Source organism: Cyanistes caeruleus, chromosome 8, assembly GCF_971803275.1.
Source record: "Cyanistes caeruleus chromosome 8, bCyaCae1.hap1.1, whole genome shotgun sequence".
NCBI classification, from domain to species: domain Eukaryota; kingdom Metazoa; phylum Chordata; class Aves; order Passeriformes; family Paridae; genus Cyanistes; species Cyanistes caeruleus.
The window spans coordinates 4375687-4393572 of NC_141708.1; the positions used below are offsets into that span (position 1 = coordinate 4375687).

The following is a 17886-nucleotide window of genomic DNA, read 5'->3' on the forward strand; positions in this document are numbered from 1 at the left end:
CAGAAGAAACTGAGAACAGCACAAGAAAATCAGCTCAGTCTGTTCAATTTCATTCTTAGGCTACACAACCTGATTGAATTTGAAGAATTAGAGATGTTATGGATGGATAAAGGAGAATTTGATCTCTTATGTGCTGAAAAAGAAGATATTGCTCTGATCACATACTTGTCATGGTGCAAAGAAACTCAAGCAGACATCATTTTAAGTTACCCAAACTGATTTATTGACAATTTAAATGTGACATATTTACAGCACTGTTTCTAAAATAATTTAACAATTTTCATAGATTTATAAAAGTACTGATAAATAGGAGACCCTGACAGTGACCAACCACAAATATTTCCCTATGCTACTGAACTACAACAGTAGTTCATTTCATTTTTCATTTTTCTCTTTTGCCCTCTTTTTATAAGTCCCATAATGGAGCTGCTTTACCTCCACCCAATGTGTAAAATTGTCAATACCAAAATATAATAAAATGACCATGCAGTGTGAAAGCTGTACCAGAGCAAGTGATTTCAGATGTTAGACTACAGTAAAAATATAACAATGCAAAGTGTCTTCCACACAGAATGTACTTGTGAAAAAAATAAGCTTTTAAAGAGCTAATGGTTTATTTTTATAGAAATTAAAACCTACAATACTAGTACAGACATTTACAGTAATTTCCAATTCTGTGCTAGTTTTCACATATATCTAAAGTCAAACAAAACCAGTAATTTACAGACACCACTGCCTTAAGACAGTGGTTAGTTAGCTTATGGATAAAAGGAAAAAATAAACCAAAACCAAAAGAAGGTGCTGATATAATTTAAGGTTTTGAAATTAATTAAATTCCATTCTTATATTGGACACCAATTATTCTGTCCTGGGATCAACAAATTGCTGTGGTAAAGCCATCTGTATCTCTCGAGCAGGAAGTCAGATTGGAAGATGGAGAGAAGATGGACTTGCCTGATATGTATCTTAGGTTCCAGTAGACAGAGGAAGTCTCACAAAGCTGGACAACTGGGATCACAGTAAGCAGCAGCATGAGATATTTGTGGGGTTGGGATTAAAGCAAACACTTTTTTTTCCCAAAAATGATGAAAAGCACACATTATCTAATCCAATACTTGAAATGTAAAGGTTCTCCTCGCTGGCATCACTGATGCCCCATAACACAATGTACACAAACAACAAATAGTCACTTTTTAAGAACACATATTGCACAGCAGTGGGTGCAACACCAGAACACTGGTACCCCTGGCATAGACCTTGTTTTAAAGAGCTGTTTCAAACTATGCTATCCAGAGCAACTCCAAGCCAACACTCAAACCCAGTAAGAATGGTTTGTGTACATCACTAACCCAAAAGTGTTTCAACAATGTGAGAGAAAACACAGGCACTTCAGATTCTTAGTGCACCAAAAGTTATAGGCCACGATTGCAGGACTAGGAACAGTTCAGTACCAATAACAACACAACTAAAGGAGCTCTTCCACTGATCAATACAGAAACAAGAACTGTTCACAAAGCACTGGGAAGGAAATCATTCTCAAAACAGTAACCAAACAATACATTTAAACATTTAAGAAAACATAATTGCTGCAAAGCCTAATGTAACACAACACAAACCCTACTTAGTTAAAAAGATCTAAAGTGTCCAAATTCCAAAGTCCAAATTCTCTTCTCCCCCCTCCAAAACACCACTACATGCAGTCCATGGAAATCCAAATGTGCAAAAAGTTATAACCCACCTTAAGGAGTGCATCAAAAATAGGCTGACTATTCAAAATATTATTTTAGTGGAAATTTTACAGCACCATAACTAGAATTCCAAGGGAGTTCAGAATTCTTGTTCTAGTAACAAATCAGTTGACACTGTTGATCCTAAAGAACAGAAGAAACATTTTGTGCATTTCCTGGTATCTGAAAGTCACGGAGAGAAAAAATTCTCATATATGCCTAAAATCTTACTGTAGTTTAAGATGAAATTAAATAATCACATTTGTTGGCAACAAGTTCTCCAAAATAGAGCATTAGTTGCAAATTTAGTAAATCTGCCAGATTAGGAATTAGAAGTTGCTGGTACCTTGCTTACTTGCAGAAGTTGGTTTTTTTTTTATATATATATATATATATATATATAATGCATTTTGGGTTGTTTTTTCTTTCCTAAACTGTGCAGTTTGGCCCCTCCCTAGTAAGTGATTTACTATCAGGCTTTGAGAAAACGCCTCAGGTCCATCTCTGACCCTCAGCTGAAAGGCAACACGCAAACACATTATATATACCCATGTGTGCACAGGAACACACACACACACATATATATAACAGCAGTGCTCCGGTTTCGTTTTGTTTTTTGTTTTTTTGTTCTCATTTCCTGGAATTTTCTTTGGTTCAAAGTCCGAGCAAGGAAATAAAAGGACCGAACAAATGGATCGTTCTCCAAACGCTTCCATCCCTACACGTCACTAACTGGAAGGCTTGCATCATCCAGATCCACGAGGCCAGGATCCTGTTCCTGAGTGCCATTTTTGCTCCGGGGTTCCCAGGGGCCCCGTTCAGTCACTTTGGAAGTTGATTCTCTTGGAGTGACAGCCTGGATCTTGTAGCTCCTTGGCCTGGCCTTGGTAAAAGACTCGTGAAATCCTCGCTTCTCCAGAGCAGGGGGTTTGGGGTGAGGGGCTGGGACCAGAGGGCTGCCGTGAGGGGCTGTGGAATGTGAGCTGCCTGCGGCTGCGCCGGCAGGACGGACAGCATGGCCGGGTTCGGAACAAGACTCGGGATGCTCCTGGAAAAAGAAAGGAATGTGTCAGATCCAGGTGCTGATGTCACATTGGAAAGATGCAGTTTCAGATGTCACACTCACAAAAAAATAAATAAAAAAAATCGAGACAGAAAATACACAAAGCGAAGCATCAGCCACGGCAGCAGGAGGCAGGTGCTTTCTCGAGGCACTGCTTTACTGAGTGTGAACTCACAGCAGGATGTGACAGCAACATCAGCTGCTACACTGAGTGAAACTGAATTCTTAAACCAGGCACAGCAGCTCTGCAGACTTTATAATACAGTCCAGCAAATTGAGGCTCTTCATTTTACTAAGATATTTAATAAACTCTTGAAGATGTGCATTGGAAAGGCCATTGAAAATCACATCTTTCCAAAAGGAAAATGTATTCAGACCTATTCATATAAATCAAGCACTTGTATCCTGAATCCTGAAGTAGTGCACATTTTACTGTTTCCTCTTCTTGGGATACCAAATCTTCCCAGTTTCTCCCAAGGACCAAACAAAAATTTTAAGCTATCAAGGGTATATAAAAATTTCCAAAGTTAATGACCTAGAAAGGAAACTGATACTAAAGCTACTCCTTCCATTCAAGTTATTGTTTTGTGTTTATTCTGATTATTCTGCTGACCTTTACATTTACTTACTGAGAGAAACAAATCCCCAGACTACCCAGGAATGATTTAGCTGTCTGAAGCACAGCCATGGAATGCCATTTGGATGTCCTGGAATAGCCTGACCTCCTGAACAGGAACAAGAAGTTCCTTGGGTTCTGCACTGCATCCATCAGTTCTGTCAGGATGTCTGAAATCCCTGAGCAGTGCTGGGTTTGAAATGCTCTGATCCAAATGCTGTGTGATGTTGCAGTGAACTGTGTGTGCATCAGGAGCTGCAGCTGCTGCCAGTTTTGCCATCACCAGTGTTAGTCCAGGAACTAAAGGAATCTGCCAACCCATGTGCACACACAAATCAAGGCATTTCTCAAGCACTTTTGTTAGCAAAAAAACCCCCAAACCCATCACAGATGTGTGTCCAAGATGCAAACATACATCCTCAATTCTTATTTTTTTCCACAGTAGTTTTTCAAGTTTCTTTTAGTCATGACATTCTTATGACACATGAATTAATAAATTTAATCCAAATAGATTTTGTCAAGTACTACCAGGTTTCTTTTTATAAATGAGTTTAATGTTATTAGATGAACCTGTGCAACTTTTTTTTGGACTTGAGTTTAGTGTTCAATTTCACTAAAGTATTTCACATCATTTACATTGCCTTATTTTATACCTGATTTGATACTCCACTTAAAGAAAAAAGTTTGCTTTGAACTTACGATTCACTGATTTACCTACCGTTCTTTTTATTATTAACTTTACTTCACCAAATAGGACAAAAGGGATATTAGGACAAGATCTCTGAATTTTTGCTAAGCTGCCCTGAAGGATATTCAGATTTTACTACCCACACTGGCTATAATTTCACAGTTAAGAGATTGTGCTGCTGCACTACTCCTAAGGTGCCCTGTTTTGAACAGTATATTGATTACACATTATTTTATAGTGCTTCTATGTTTGAACTAATCATTTCATGCAGAGACCTCATAAGCCATGCAAATCAGGCTACTATACAGCCTGATTCCAAATCCTAGAGTTAAAAACGTGCATGTTCTGTGTGCACTCATCTGTATTAGTTTGTGGGCAGCTTCAATTTAATCTTGCTTTTGCGCAGTTTCAAAAGAAATGTAAAGTAAAATGGAAATATGAACTCTCATGCAAATTAGCTGTAGCACTTTCCTATTAAAGTGACATCACATCACTTATGTTTAAATATTTACTGTGCTTTGATGGATAAGCAGTGGTTTTGGCGTTTTTCATTTCCAATCATTTTAAAAGCAAGAAAAAACAGTGCAAACCTGTGAGTGAATGGGTATTATTGATGAGTTAGTTTTCAGTAATGGTAATGACAACAGGTAGCATTATTTTTTAGTTTGTTTTGTAGTGCAAATTAGTGTCTAGTCCTAGCCCTCTTGTTAAGAAGGCGAGTTTCCATGAGAGCCCACATACGTGCTGCATTCACCAGTTCTTGATGTATACCTCTGTATACAAGGATTCGACAGCCTTCTGGCCTGCCGCATCTGGAACACAGTGCAAAGCTAAGATTAGAGTCACCTGGACTTGGGAGAGAGGACAACAGAGGGAACAAGAAGTGATGCAGACAGTCATAGCTACATTGCTCAGTTAGCCCCACACAAAAAAAAAAAGGAAAAAAAGCGCACAGAAAGAAAAGTTACCTGCGTGTTTTCATTGCCCCCACAAAGAGAAAATTTATAACAGGAAGTCTTAAATAAAAGCATGAAGCAGCTACCAAAAATTGATTGATAGATTAAGCTGAGTTACCAGGAACATGGTATCGATGCAAATTTGTAGTCAAAAGCCAAGTTTGAATTATTAGATTTCAGATTATGGGGGGAATGATACATTCAGTTTATTACAAAGCATCCCAGAGACAGAAAATGAAAAACACAGCATGCAGTACCTGAACTGTGAAGTATTCCTGGTGCTACATCTGGACATACTTGGAGACACTGTGACACCAGAGTAACTCCCACTACTTTGCACAACTTAATGACCTCTGTGCTAAATAACTAATACAGTTTAAATGCTACTAGGTATGAAATGCTGGCATCCACGTGGCTTCAGAAATATTAACACTTGTCACAGTGCCCCAGTGCAGAACTGCAAGATGTTGTTCTCACTGCACTTCCAACAGCAAGAACTAATTCATGTGAGCACAGATCTCTTAGTTTAAATTTTTATCTGTATCTGCATATACAATAAGCTATCAGCAACGTAGAATGACAATTTAGCAGTGAGAGCTGTTACAAAGAAATTAAGATATTATCATTTGATTGCAAAACATAGAAATTAGCAGAAACACCTCATAGGAATTAGAAGCTTTAATTTAACTCCCAAACTAGTCATAGTGACAGGTCATACTGAATTTCTCTAGGTTAGCACTGCATTATCTACATGTTCAAGCAAACAATGCACAGAAAGTCACAGGTAGGACTAAAAAAAAGCGCTCCGTTAAAAACACAGAGTATTTGATACCAGTCTGATTGAAAGTTCATGCAAAGAGGCCACGTTAGTACAGGACAGGAGAGAGGAAAGGCAAAAGGAAAAAACCAGGACTGAATGGCACAAGTGAACAGGAGCTAATGGCAGCTCCTGGGGGTGACGTACGGAAGCTGCTGATCTGCCAGGTCCCCGCTGCGCTACGATGGCCCCAGAAATGGCCTTTATCCAGCTGTGCATGTCCTCGGGGCTGTCTGCCTGCAGCCAACAACAACACCACGGTCAGCAGCAACCCTCAGCTGCCCACTGTCCCACCACCTGCAGCAGCACAACCTAACCCTGCTGGCCAGTGTCCCGCTGAAACCCAGGGGGGCTTTATTTCTTAACCCAGACATTTCTTAAGGTCTTACTCTGAATTTACTGTTAAATATATAAAGCTATATAAAGAAGTAAATAGAATATCCTGAGGATCACATCCCCCCCCTGAAAAATCATGGCATGGTCAAAGTGAAAAAGTGCTGCTATTTCACTTTTAAAGTGTATTTAACTCTGGCAGTCTCTTGGGTTTGCCCAAAGTTTAAAAAAAGAAATTACCTGCACATAAAAGGTTCGAGAAGTTGTTACAATTTCAAAGAGATTGTCTCTCATCATTATATCACTGCAAATGAAATATAAAAATACTTCAAAAGCAAGTACAACCTTCCTACTGTATTTTATCAAGACTGTAGATCTGGCAGAGAATCAGAGCATTTGCTGTCTGACTTTTGCATTCCTTTATCACTCTACTATTGGATTTTTACTAATTTTAGCCCTAAGACTCTTTAGTCTACCAGTGGCACATAATAATCCAGATCCCTCAAAACCCATTTAATGCACAAAACAATGTGCTGTCCCATAAAGAAAGAACACCCCACACATGCACACACCAGGTGAAGTTATTGAATGGCTCTCCAAGGAGCAGCCTGGCCATGACCAAGCAGGGAATTCCATCCATATAATGACATCAGTGCTTCCCTCCTCACCTCTGTTTGCATTCCTGAACTTTATGGACCTCCTTAAGTGGTATAACCCTGAGAGGTTCCTTTTCCTGAAAAAAGAAACATGTTTTAGTACAGTGTACCTAATAACTAGAACAGAAAGCCAGAGGCCAGGACAGCAGCAGTCTTACAAAAATGAGACTTTCAAGGCAATCACTTATGAAAAAAAGTGATGTCAACCAAAATTTCATTTATTTGGTAAGTATTAAATCAACCATGGCACTTGCAATGAAGAGGAGGATAAACCAACAAGTATAACCTCCCAAAACATTAATTCCATACTACAATGAAGACAGACACACCGTCCTCTTCCCTTAACCAGATCACACAACTGAACCTGGCCTCAAGAAGCTCATTTCATTAAAATTTTGATTACATTAATTTGCTATGAAATGCTACCATAGAAGATGCTTTGTTAATTGGACTTCATGACATGGCTTTAAGTAAGATTAACTGTATCCTATACTTAATACAATTAAAAGTACTACAAAGAAACCAGTCCTTAACACCTGTAAAAGAATGAGTACCCTCAAAGCATTCAGAAATTCTGTTACCATAATGAAAATAAGTGTTAAAGTTTCACACCACAGGAATAAAGCAAGAACATTCAAACAGAAACACTTTCACTTTTCCCATGACAACATAATGTCACACATACTTTTATTTTCCAGTGGCTGTTGCAGAAAACCACAAACAAACAACAACTTATTTTACCTCCTACTGTGTTTTCCTTAAGCCAAGTTACAATGGATTGCTTCAGTCAGCTACAACTTCCAGATAAAACAAAAGCTTTCACCTCTGGAACGACTTCCCCTAGCATTTCTCTAACAGATACTTAGGAGATTTATGCTGAGCAAGCAGCAAATGTCACCCAAATGCAGCCATCCTCCAGGAGCAGTTTCCATAGATCATTTTGCTCAATAGCAGATCAAATGCAGAAGGTTTAAAACACAATGTTTTCAGTTATTGTGCTTCTCTTACGTCTTCTCTGTTGTTCTTAGATTCAATCATCAATGCATTAAAATGCATTTTTAAAGTAAAACATCAAGTGTAAACTGCAAGATCATCTCTGGAGTACAGACACCTCTTGAAGGGAAAACCCCAGCTCAAAAATTATCATTTTCTGAGTCTCCTATTGCCTGTATTCCACTATGCTCCTGTGGACTGACACAGAATCAAGGCACATGATGAAACACTAAAAGTGCAAGTATTTCTACCATCCTTCTATTATACTCTCCCACAGTACAATTCTTCACTGGGTTAGACTTGTTTGTGAGCAATCTGAGCTCAGATTTGTTTTTTAATAATAAAAATAGAGGATTTCTTACAGGCAATGAGTCAGAATTGTTCTGCTGACAGCTTAACAAAGATAATGATGAAAGATCAAACCCCTGCTACTGTTGCAGACGCCCTCATTAGAAATTAAATCAAAGTTAACTTCAGAAACAGCCTGAAATTTGGGTTCTTGACATTTTACATCTTATGTTTGGCCTGTAAACTCAATTCTCCTTGATTTACAATACTCTACAACTCGGGTTTCATCCCTCAGGTTCAGATTTTCTTACATTTAGTCTGTTTTCCCAAAAAATTAATTCCACACTTAACTGTCTTCAGAACCAGCCATTTAATTTTTAAATGAAGCCTGAAGTCACTTAACATCTGGCCAAAATCATCCAAAAACTTAAGAGTGACAAGGGAAAGAGAAAGGTCATGAAACTAAAAGAGACTCTGCAAATGTTGCTGTTGAACAGGAAATCAAGAGTTTTTTGTCCATCTTGGCTGCCTTGGTGAAACAAATGTGTGGGAGAAGATCCCATCACATCTAGGGTGGATGATAAAACAATTCTAACCTTAAATGAAGAATTGTAAGATTATAGTTTTGTCACTTCCACAGTGATAAGCTGTTTCAACAACACAATTAATTACATGAGAGTGTAAAATGACCAAGTACTAATACAAAAATCAGGGTGACTAGACTTTTTAACTGTTCTTCAGTGCCCTACAGGCAGCTTCCCAAACAGATTGAGCAGCTGAACAGTTGCCCCATTAAGTTTTCTGTTCTTCCCAATCATGAAAAATTATTACAGTACAGACTCAAGAGTTGCAGCAGAGCATATTTATCAAACACAAGCACATTCCTTCAGATTTTCTTGCAACTGTCACTGGAAAATAACACAGAATTGGAAGCTTACCAGTTCAGACTTGAAATATCCTATTGTGTTTTCATCTAATTGAAAGTATCTTCTCTTCCAGTTCTTCATCTGTTAAGGGAAAAGAAATAAATATTTATATATTTTATATATAAAATATACTTACAATATATTTATTTATATATTTATACAAATATATAAATAAACATTTATATATTTTATATATAAAATATACTTACATGTCAGGTATTATGAATATATTGAATTACATTTACCATTCTAATTTTTATTTATAGTATATGATATTGTGTAATTCCCATTTATTCATAACTATTAATTTTTAATTTCTTCATTACAGTTTATCATAATTAAATTTATTATAATATTATTTTATTAGTAGTATTAATATTCAGTTTATTATAATTATTATATTTAAAATGTTGCATCTTTAGTGACACCAAGATAATTATGCATGTGCATAAATGTGCACAACTAATACATTTTTTTGAAAACTGAAAAAATTAAAAATTAATTACGCTACTATTTTTTAAGATTTATTCAAACTGTAGAAACTCAGCAGCAGAACTATTCTGTAGGAAAAATTCCAAGACAATACATCAGAGGTTTCTAGTTTATTTTTAACTAAAAAAGGGATGTCACAAAAAGAAGCTTCATAATCCAAGATAAAAAGAGTCTGAGAACTCAAAGATGTGTATCTTGCTTAATCTGAACTCTCTGTTCCTTCTTCTAGCAAGCATCACATGAATAGCTCTGCTTGTGTTAATCAGTCTGATAAGCTGCAAAATTCTTCCTCTGAACTGAAAAATCAGCTTTTTCTCAACATTTTATTGATTTAAAAAGCAGGCACTGAACTTCTGTCCCAGTTTAGATGTTTTTAATAAGCAAAACAAGGATCTCTACAGAATGTGGAACAGGAGAATTCCCAGCTGCATGCACTAACCATCACATGGAAGTCTGTGCACACACTTTTAAAGTATCTTCAATAACACAACACCAAAGAAAGTCATGAAAAGAAGTAACACAGACAAAAATTAAGTGCTACTGGAGGAGAAATTTTACCTTTAGTTAATCTTTATTACTGTCAGTAGTAATAAAACCACTGTCAATTGTCTTTTGTTTTTAATAATACTTACCACTGCTCCTTGTTTGACACAGTAACCAGCTTTGATAATGGCATTATCTGGGGGATGCTTAGCAGCAAAATAAGGAAGGTGAGTTTGTGACCGCTTCAAATAATTCCTGTCAGCCCCTTCACTGCCCTCACTGACCTCTTCTTTCTAGAAAAAAAAAAAGCAGGAAAGTTCAGAATACTCTCAGGGCTTTTCCCTAAAGGTTAAGGAATAACTATGGTAGTTACAATAGGAAATAACTTTATTGTCCCATGCTCACAAATCCCATTTTCAATGTGAAAGAAAAAATATTTTAACTGATTTCCAGAGACAACTAAGGCTCCCCAGGGGCAGATTCTCTGTAAGCTGCTCTTAGAAAATAAACAAAGAAAGTGCTGAATACTTTCAAGTGATATTGACAAACAATAAAAGAATGCTACAGATTTAAATACACACATGTATTTAGTGCAAACTTGTAACGTGGGCAAAACACTAGAGGTGGCTACAGCAAACAAAAAGTTATTTCTAGGACTACAAGACATCAGAATTCACTAACTTCTTAAATGCAATTTGGGAGCATACATGTCATTTAAATGATATTCATATAATCTGTAACTATTTTCAGCTCAGGAAACTTTCAGTAACAGATTCACTTCTATCTTTAGCACTGCACAGATTATACTTCCATAAGCTTGTCCAGACTCACAAACTTTTTTCCCCCACTTTTCCTTACAACTTTTTTTCCCTTTTTTCTGTAAAAGGGGCAGAATTTCATCACTGTTAACACCAACAATTAATTAATTTCACACAAAAATATTATTATTATTATACTAAGAGGTACATGTGAGCAAAAAAAAATTGATACTCAAGCAATTCTTTAAAAACTTGTATGAAGGGAATAAAATCCTCAGAACCCCCACTCAGTGTGAATAAAAGGTGCATATGAAAGTACAGCTTTGAGTGTCAAATAACTGGTTTGGAGTTGTTGTTGTTGTTATTATCATTATTATTATTACCTGGGTGGGTGTAATGATGGGAACACCACCAACAATTTCTGTCCTGTAAGAGACTTGCTTCTTTCCACCTGGGCTTTCAGCTTGACGATTTGCATTATCCATTTGGCAGAGAGGATCAGACTGCTTTGGTACCTGCAGTTGGGATGTGAGAACTGACATCAGTTTCATGAAACAAAACTCTAAGCAATACTCAAGAATTTTGAGGCATTTTCAGCAGGATTTAAAAATGGTCACTAATTGTAAAAGGCTAAAAATGGCTTACAGAAAAGTTTGTTGTAATGACTATGCTTTAATGCTCAAGAGAAAAGTGGTGCCAATAATGACATTTCAGTGGATGAAATCAGTTGCAAGCATTGCCATAAAGTTCTCCACTTAATCTTCAAGAAGCACTGCTAATTTATAGAACTGGTTCTTTATTTTTCAGCTGCTTTCAGTTTTAATAAGAAAGTGGAGACACCCCAGTGCCTGCAGAGCCAGCACAGCAAGGCCATAAACACTGGGACTTTGGTCACAGCAGGTGTCTGACCAGTGTGACACTTGTCCCCACATGTACTTGGCATGAAGATTGTGTTACTGCCCCCATTAATCATACACATATTGCTAAATTCTGTCCAAAATGATCATGTCTACCTAACTATCAGTAACTATTTGATATTTCTCTCAAATGTGAAACTAAAGCATCAAAACTGCACAGGAATTTGATTTCCCTGTAAGTGTTTTGATCTAAAATGTTTACTCAGTTTTCTGAGCAAACTTTTTTAATCTAAGAAATGCACTGACTACAAGACCTTTTTCATTTCTAATCCCCTTCACCTCTAATATTAATATAGCAAATCTGAAGTGACTTCAACAAGAAGAGATCAAGTCTCACACCCAAATACCCCACCCAGCAACCTCCTGGGTATTTACAGAAGGCATCCAAACTCCTTCAGAAAGAAGGATACACAGATTATCCATCCAAGACTGTGACACATTCAAAACTTGGAATTGAACTGATCTAGACAAGAAACCAAAGCTACTCTATATTTGTGATTCAAGTTCCTGTACCCAGGAGTGCTTATTTTATGAAATGCTGCCTGCAGAGAGGTACAGACAGTGCTGAGAGCAGATGTCAGCCTAGGACAGTGTCCTGCTGGCCACCTCTTTGCCAGTGACTCCATCCCCAGCCAAGTCCAGCATTGAAGAATAAGACACTCATGAGCCTCAGCCTTTCAAAAGCTGGAGCTCTGTGGGCAAATGCTTCAGCTGTCACAAATTCCTGCTGAAAATGCTGCAGAGCAAGCCCACAACCACCTCCTCACCTGAAGGCATTTTCAAGCAGCTCTCAAAAACGGGTACACAGTGTGCTAGGCTGCAGAGGTTCACAGTTATTCTGGCATTATCAGCACTCAAGAGGACTAAAACATGCAATGAATCTTGGAGGATTACAAGCTGCAGCAAGTAATGCTCATATTAAAATTAATAATTGAGTGATTTTAATTATTTGATTCGATAATTGGCCGTGCTTAATACTGTACTTGAGCTGTGAACAGATGAATGGTTCAAAGGCTTGTTCCTTCAAAGACAAAATACTAATGATTTCACCAGCCATTTCAAATGTAAGATAAACAGATGATAAACAGCATTCACTCTAAATTGATGCAATTAATTATTTATTCACTTAATTTCTTCAATTGGAAACAGCTAAGGCCTGATTGTGATGCATCCTCCTTGTGAAAAACGCAAGTGAGAAGGCTTTGTACTTCTGTTTTTTTAAAATTTATTACTAGCAGTAGCATTTTTATAACTCTAAAGAGTGGGCTATATTAAAACAATGCAAAGAACTCATGTAAACATCTTTAGATAACCCAAAAATGAGAAAGTCACTGACAACAAACACAAATGTGTGCACCCATGCTCCGAACCCCCTCTTTGTCAGGGTGTGCTCTCACAAGTGTTCGCTGCCATCACTTCCCCAAAACTGGAGAAAACAAAACTGTAACTTCTGCCTCCTAAAAAGACTGAGATAACACATGGGGGTTTCTATCATGAGATAACTTGGCCTGGTACAACCCAGAAAAGTCATTTAACATTTACCAGAAGAACCATCAGTGTTTCTTTGCATGGATGTTACTCAAAATCAGGAGAGAGCCTTTGGAGCTTGATCAATACTTTAGTGATACTTTAAGAAATACCAACTTTTGACAGCAGGTAGAAGTATGTGTATCTTTTCATTACTTGCTAGTGTTGTCTGGATATTTCAAATAACATTAAGTATGCATAGTTAATTTTAAATTATTAGAAAAAATTCCAATGCTGTAATTAAAAAGACTATCTTTTGTCCCATTCTCAAAAAGTAAGCTAAACTCAAATTTAGGGAGAGTTCTGTACAGTTTCTCCAAGTACTGGAAAGTCAAGCCAAGACTTGTTTGTGGGGATAGAAACTGGAGGCAAAGGTTACATTTAAGTCACCATTTGAAAGCACTGCTAAATATCAACTTAACCACTTACTGTGATTTTGGTAGCTTTGTTCAGAACATTTACCCATTCAACTAGGTCCTGCTGATCATTGGCTTGTAGAAAATATTTTCTCATCCCTGCATTCATAACTGTTAAAAACCATTATGAAAAGTTAATAACAGTGACATTTAAAAGCAAACCTAAAATCATTATGAAAAGATTTGATTTCAGAAGAAAATTCCATTTGAGGTATTTAAGTGCTCTGCTGTGTTTCATTTTAGAAAGTCATCTTAAGACACATAAATCCACTTAATTCCTTTATTCTAACATAATAGTAATTTAAACTCTCCACTTAAATGACATCATACAAACTTCGAAAAATTACTTTTCTGAAAAAAAAATGAAGTCTTGAATTTTATCAAAATATTCTGCACTTCCATTTCCTCTTTCTCAATTTCCCAAAGCAACAAGTTTTATACCTGGGGACTTCTAAAATTTCTCCTTTTAATCCTCTGCCCAGAATCTCTAATCCTTTGTGACATTATGAACATGACTATGGTCACTGATTTACTTTTTTAAAAATTTTTTTAATTGCTGGAAAAACCCAAATTAATTACTAAGTGTACGATGCACAGGACCAAACAACTTTAAGACAGCTATAACACAAATTGTATTTTACTTTAATGACTTGGCAGAGAAACATATTTTAAAGTGTTATATCCCCACATCACAACATCTGGCATCCTTTATCCAAAAAGGACAAACGGATTTCAGTGTAACAGCGAAAAAAAAATTAAAAAATCACAGCTTACTCTTGAAATAGATTTTAAGGTGAACAGTGATTAAAGCCATCTGAATATAAAGACAATAAATTTCTATTTTTCCTCCACAAAGTCTGAAAAACTTTAATAAATTAGAGATATTGAAGCCAGCATCTTGGATCATTAAGGTGTCTTAGAGCTGGCCCACGGACAGAAGAAACTTTACAAGTGCTGAGGACAAAGCCCTCCACAGATGTGCAGAAGAATCTGTAGATGGCACTGAACTGACACACTAGGTACTTGCCTAAAACCAGAAGGAGCTTTAGGATTACCTTAAACTTCAGTAAATTTTAAACAAATTTAAACCTAGAAGTCATCTGAAGAAGTATTTTGTGCAGCAACAGAAGCTGAAACTTGGCTTAAGAGCATTGGTTGACAGTATTTTTAGATCAATTAAATCAACTCTTTTATCAGTAAAAGATTTCAATAGTTAAGCTCTTGTCTTCCCAGCTGACAGGCAGGCCATCTTTCTGAAAACAACTTTCATTGCTTATTAATGCCTCAAAAATTTCAGACATCTGAAAAAACAGCTCTCATCTACTCCTCATTAAGCTGTAATGTGAAAAAACACAAGAACACTTTATGAGGAAGCCAACATCTCCATCATACTAAAGCAGAAAGTGAATATAAGCTACTTTTTAAACACTACCAGCTGTAGCTGGTACCAGAACTGCAGAACATTATCTTTGTTCCAAATTTCTGAAGAAGGCACTTGATGCACACAGCAGATGCCAAACTTACCAAAACAGAACTCTGCCTTTGGCCTCAGCTTAGTTGCATCGCTAACCTAGAAGGGAAATTAAGATTATAAATGCCAAAAAATACACATCAGATATCACAAATTTTATTCTCTTTCAACTGGGCAAATTCAAAGATTAGCAGCACAGCAAGGTGGTTAAGCACAATGAGAAAGAGAATTAAAAACAAACATGAAAGACAAACAAGGAAGGTGGGAAGATACAGTATTGACAACAAAAAATGCAAGGGAAGAATGAGAAATGAGCAGAAAGACAAGAAAAGGTCAAGTATTTTTTTCCATTTATTTATTAATGCAGTATCTGCTACAAATTTAACCACAGAAACTTTTTTAGTTCACAGTTCCCCTTCAGGCATATTTAGAACTAACTGTATGCACAGCATAAGGAACTAGATATTTTTCAGAAATTTTTCTGTCCTGTCTATTAAAAGTCATTATTACTTGCAAGGTATCACATCCCAAAGACATCTTCCCCCTCATAAATGGCCTGTCTTTTCTCCAAGACTAATGGGAATTCAAATACTCAAAGAACTGAAATGTCAATTTTATGAGCACAAAGAGCTGCTGTTTGAAATCACAAAGCAAACTGAGACAACACAGTAATTAATCTGTTCTTATTTTAATCTCAACCTACTGAAGTGTTTTAAGACTTTTCTAATTCAGAAGTATCACAGAAGCAAAAGGATTAAGTAGCATTTAAATTTGTCTGAAGTTGAGGCCCTTGGTAGTTACCACCAAGAACTTAATGAGTGTCTCACATATTAATTATCTTACCTTTGAAATATAGGTAAGTTTAATGACCCCAACAGGTGGAGATCCAGAGGGAAGATTCTGAAACAAATCACGTATGTTACAAAGTGAAACTAATTTATTTTCATGCCACAGTCAGTGTTTATGCATAAAAAGCAAGTAAATCCACAAACAAAAAGAAAATCCTACATATTTTTATAGACAATGCACAATGTATGCTTGAAACAGGATCTAAACTACTTGTTTATTATACACACATCTGTTAACTAAAAACAGAAAGACTGCTAGAAACAATATAAATAGTAATTGTTTCAGAGGTTTATGTATTTCACTAGAGGAAAAAGGATTCTTGCGGGTCTGCATCCAGGAAATCCGGAAAGAATACTTTTTCCTTAACAGATGTTGGAGTCTCATGTACTTTGACCAGGGCAGGCAGAAGGGACAAGAAATGACATTCATCTATTATGTCAGATACTTCAAAGGCCATCTCACACATTTTCCAATCACTTCAGGGATTTAGAAAGGCCTTCAAATAGTTATAAAAACTCTGCAGTTCTTCAAAATTACAGCAGTGGAAGAAAAGAAGTTTCAATTTGCCTCTTGCAAGAAACCCTTTGATTTGCACATGTAAAATAAAAGGCCTAACCTAGGCCAGGGTGTGCACTGCAAATATCATTAAGTGTTAAAACTTCTGAGGAACTGCAATTTCTACAGCACTGTAAGATTTTGTCCACATGCCCTGAATTGCTTCTTTTCACTCATCAAGATCAAATGTTTGAATTGAAGAATGTCTGTCTTACTTGCAGAAATTATTTTTCTCCTCAGTCAGAACTGCTAAATGCTTCAGTCACAAGTCACATCCATCGAGCTGCACTTCATTTACATTTTGTTTTTGCTGGTTCCTTTGAACAGCAGACTCATGCTTTTTAACTCTGCTGCTCCTGGCAGAAGGGTACATGGATATTCTTCTGGCAGGCAGTTGTCAGCTGACCTGGATCCTACGCTCTCACTGTCTCTGTGCCCAAACCTTGAGCAATTATCTGTTCTTCCCTCTGCTAGAAAACACAGGGATGCAGGAACATTGTAAAAGTAGCTTTTATCTAAAGGCTGCTCTCCATCACAGTGGATGCAAGCTGTCCTCACTCATACACCATCCAAGCTGGACTGCAACTGCAAATTTTTTTTTCATTAAAAATTGCTTTTAAATGACTGATTCTGTTGAGGGGAAGGAATATGTAATGCAAGGAAAACCACACACTGCCACGTAAGGTTAAAGGGAATTAAACACTGGGGTGTGTGATTTGGTTCATCTGGTTACATTAAACTGATTTACAATTATTTCACTTATGTCAATTTTTTTTCCCCCCAGTTTCCAGGTCCGTAACACTAAACCCCACTTTTCTTTTGCAAATTGGTTAGAAAATCCAAAATTGAGATAAACCAGGAAACTCCTGCCAGGAACACCTCACCTGTGGGTTATCCATGTACCACACCAGGCTGTCCTCTCGTGTGTCCAGGATGAAGTACCGCCGCAGGAATTTCCCACTATTCTCATTTTCCTCAATGTCTAGGAAACCACAGATGCGATTCTGGCGATCCACATAAGGCATTTCTGACCCTGGACATCACACTGCATAACAAAGAAGCACAGGAGGTAAGCAAAGTTCCTTTTTGCTAATTTCAAGACTGCTCTGTGCCTACCCATGACATTTGGAGCTGTTTCAATCAGTAGTTTAAAGAAGTTTCTACGGAAGGGTAAGTGAAGTGTAGCTGCTCCCCACAGCACCACCACTGGATTTTCAGATAGGACTTTCTGAAGCATGTATTTACCAGATCTAAAAGCCTAAGAGTAAAGTTACAAGTGGGAAGCAGCAGATGAGCATCAAGACTAACTTTTACAAGATCACCAAAAAATCAAGGTTCTCCTTCACAACATACCC

The 17886-nt window shown here is 37.0% G+C and overlaps 1 protein-coding gene across 11 annotated transcripts in view; it reads right to left on the reverse strand.

Annotated features, from left to right (window-relative positions):
* Nucleotides 1-199: 199 nt before the first annotated feature.
* The window catches only part of PLEKHA1 (pleckstrin homology domain containing A1), a 30846-nt gene continuing 13159 nt past the window's right edge, over nt 200-17886 (reverse strand). For 2 of the 11 annotated variants that reach the window (XM_086901459.1, XM_086901460.1), the window contains exons 2-13: nt 17416-17576; nt 15971-16027; nt 15181-15226; nt 13670-13767; nt 11180-11311; nt 10188-10331; nt 9076-9144; nt 6869-6933; nt 6441-6504; nt 6015-6104; nt 4866-4906; nt 404-2775 (exon numbers count right to left, since the gene is read on the reverse strand). In XM_086901459.1, coding sequence (XP_086757585.1) covers nt 2550-2775; nt 4866-4906; nt 6015-6104; nt 6441-6504; nt 6869-6933; nt 9076-9144; nt 10188-10331; nt 11180-11311; nt 13670-13767; nt 15181-15226; nt 15971-16027; nt 17416-17556 — 1173 coding nt within the window. In that variant the 5' untranslated portion in view covers nt 17557-17576 and the 3' untranslated portion in view covers nt 404-2549. Of the gene's footprint in view, nt 2776-4835; nt 4907-6014; nt 6105-6440; nt 6505-6868; nt 6934-9075; nt 9145-10187; nt 10332-11179; nt 11312-13669; nt 13768-15180; nt 15227-15970; nt 16028-16746; nt 17002-17415; nt 17577-17886 lie in introns of all 11 variants that reach the window. The other 9 variants (XM_086901461.1, XM_086901462.1, XM_086901455.1 and 6 more) reach the window with 7 other exon arrangements.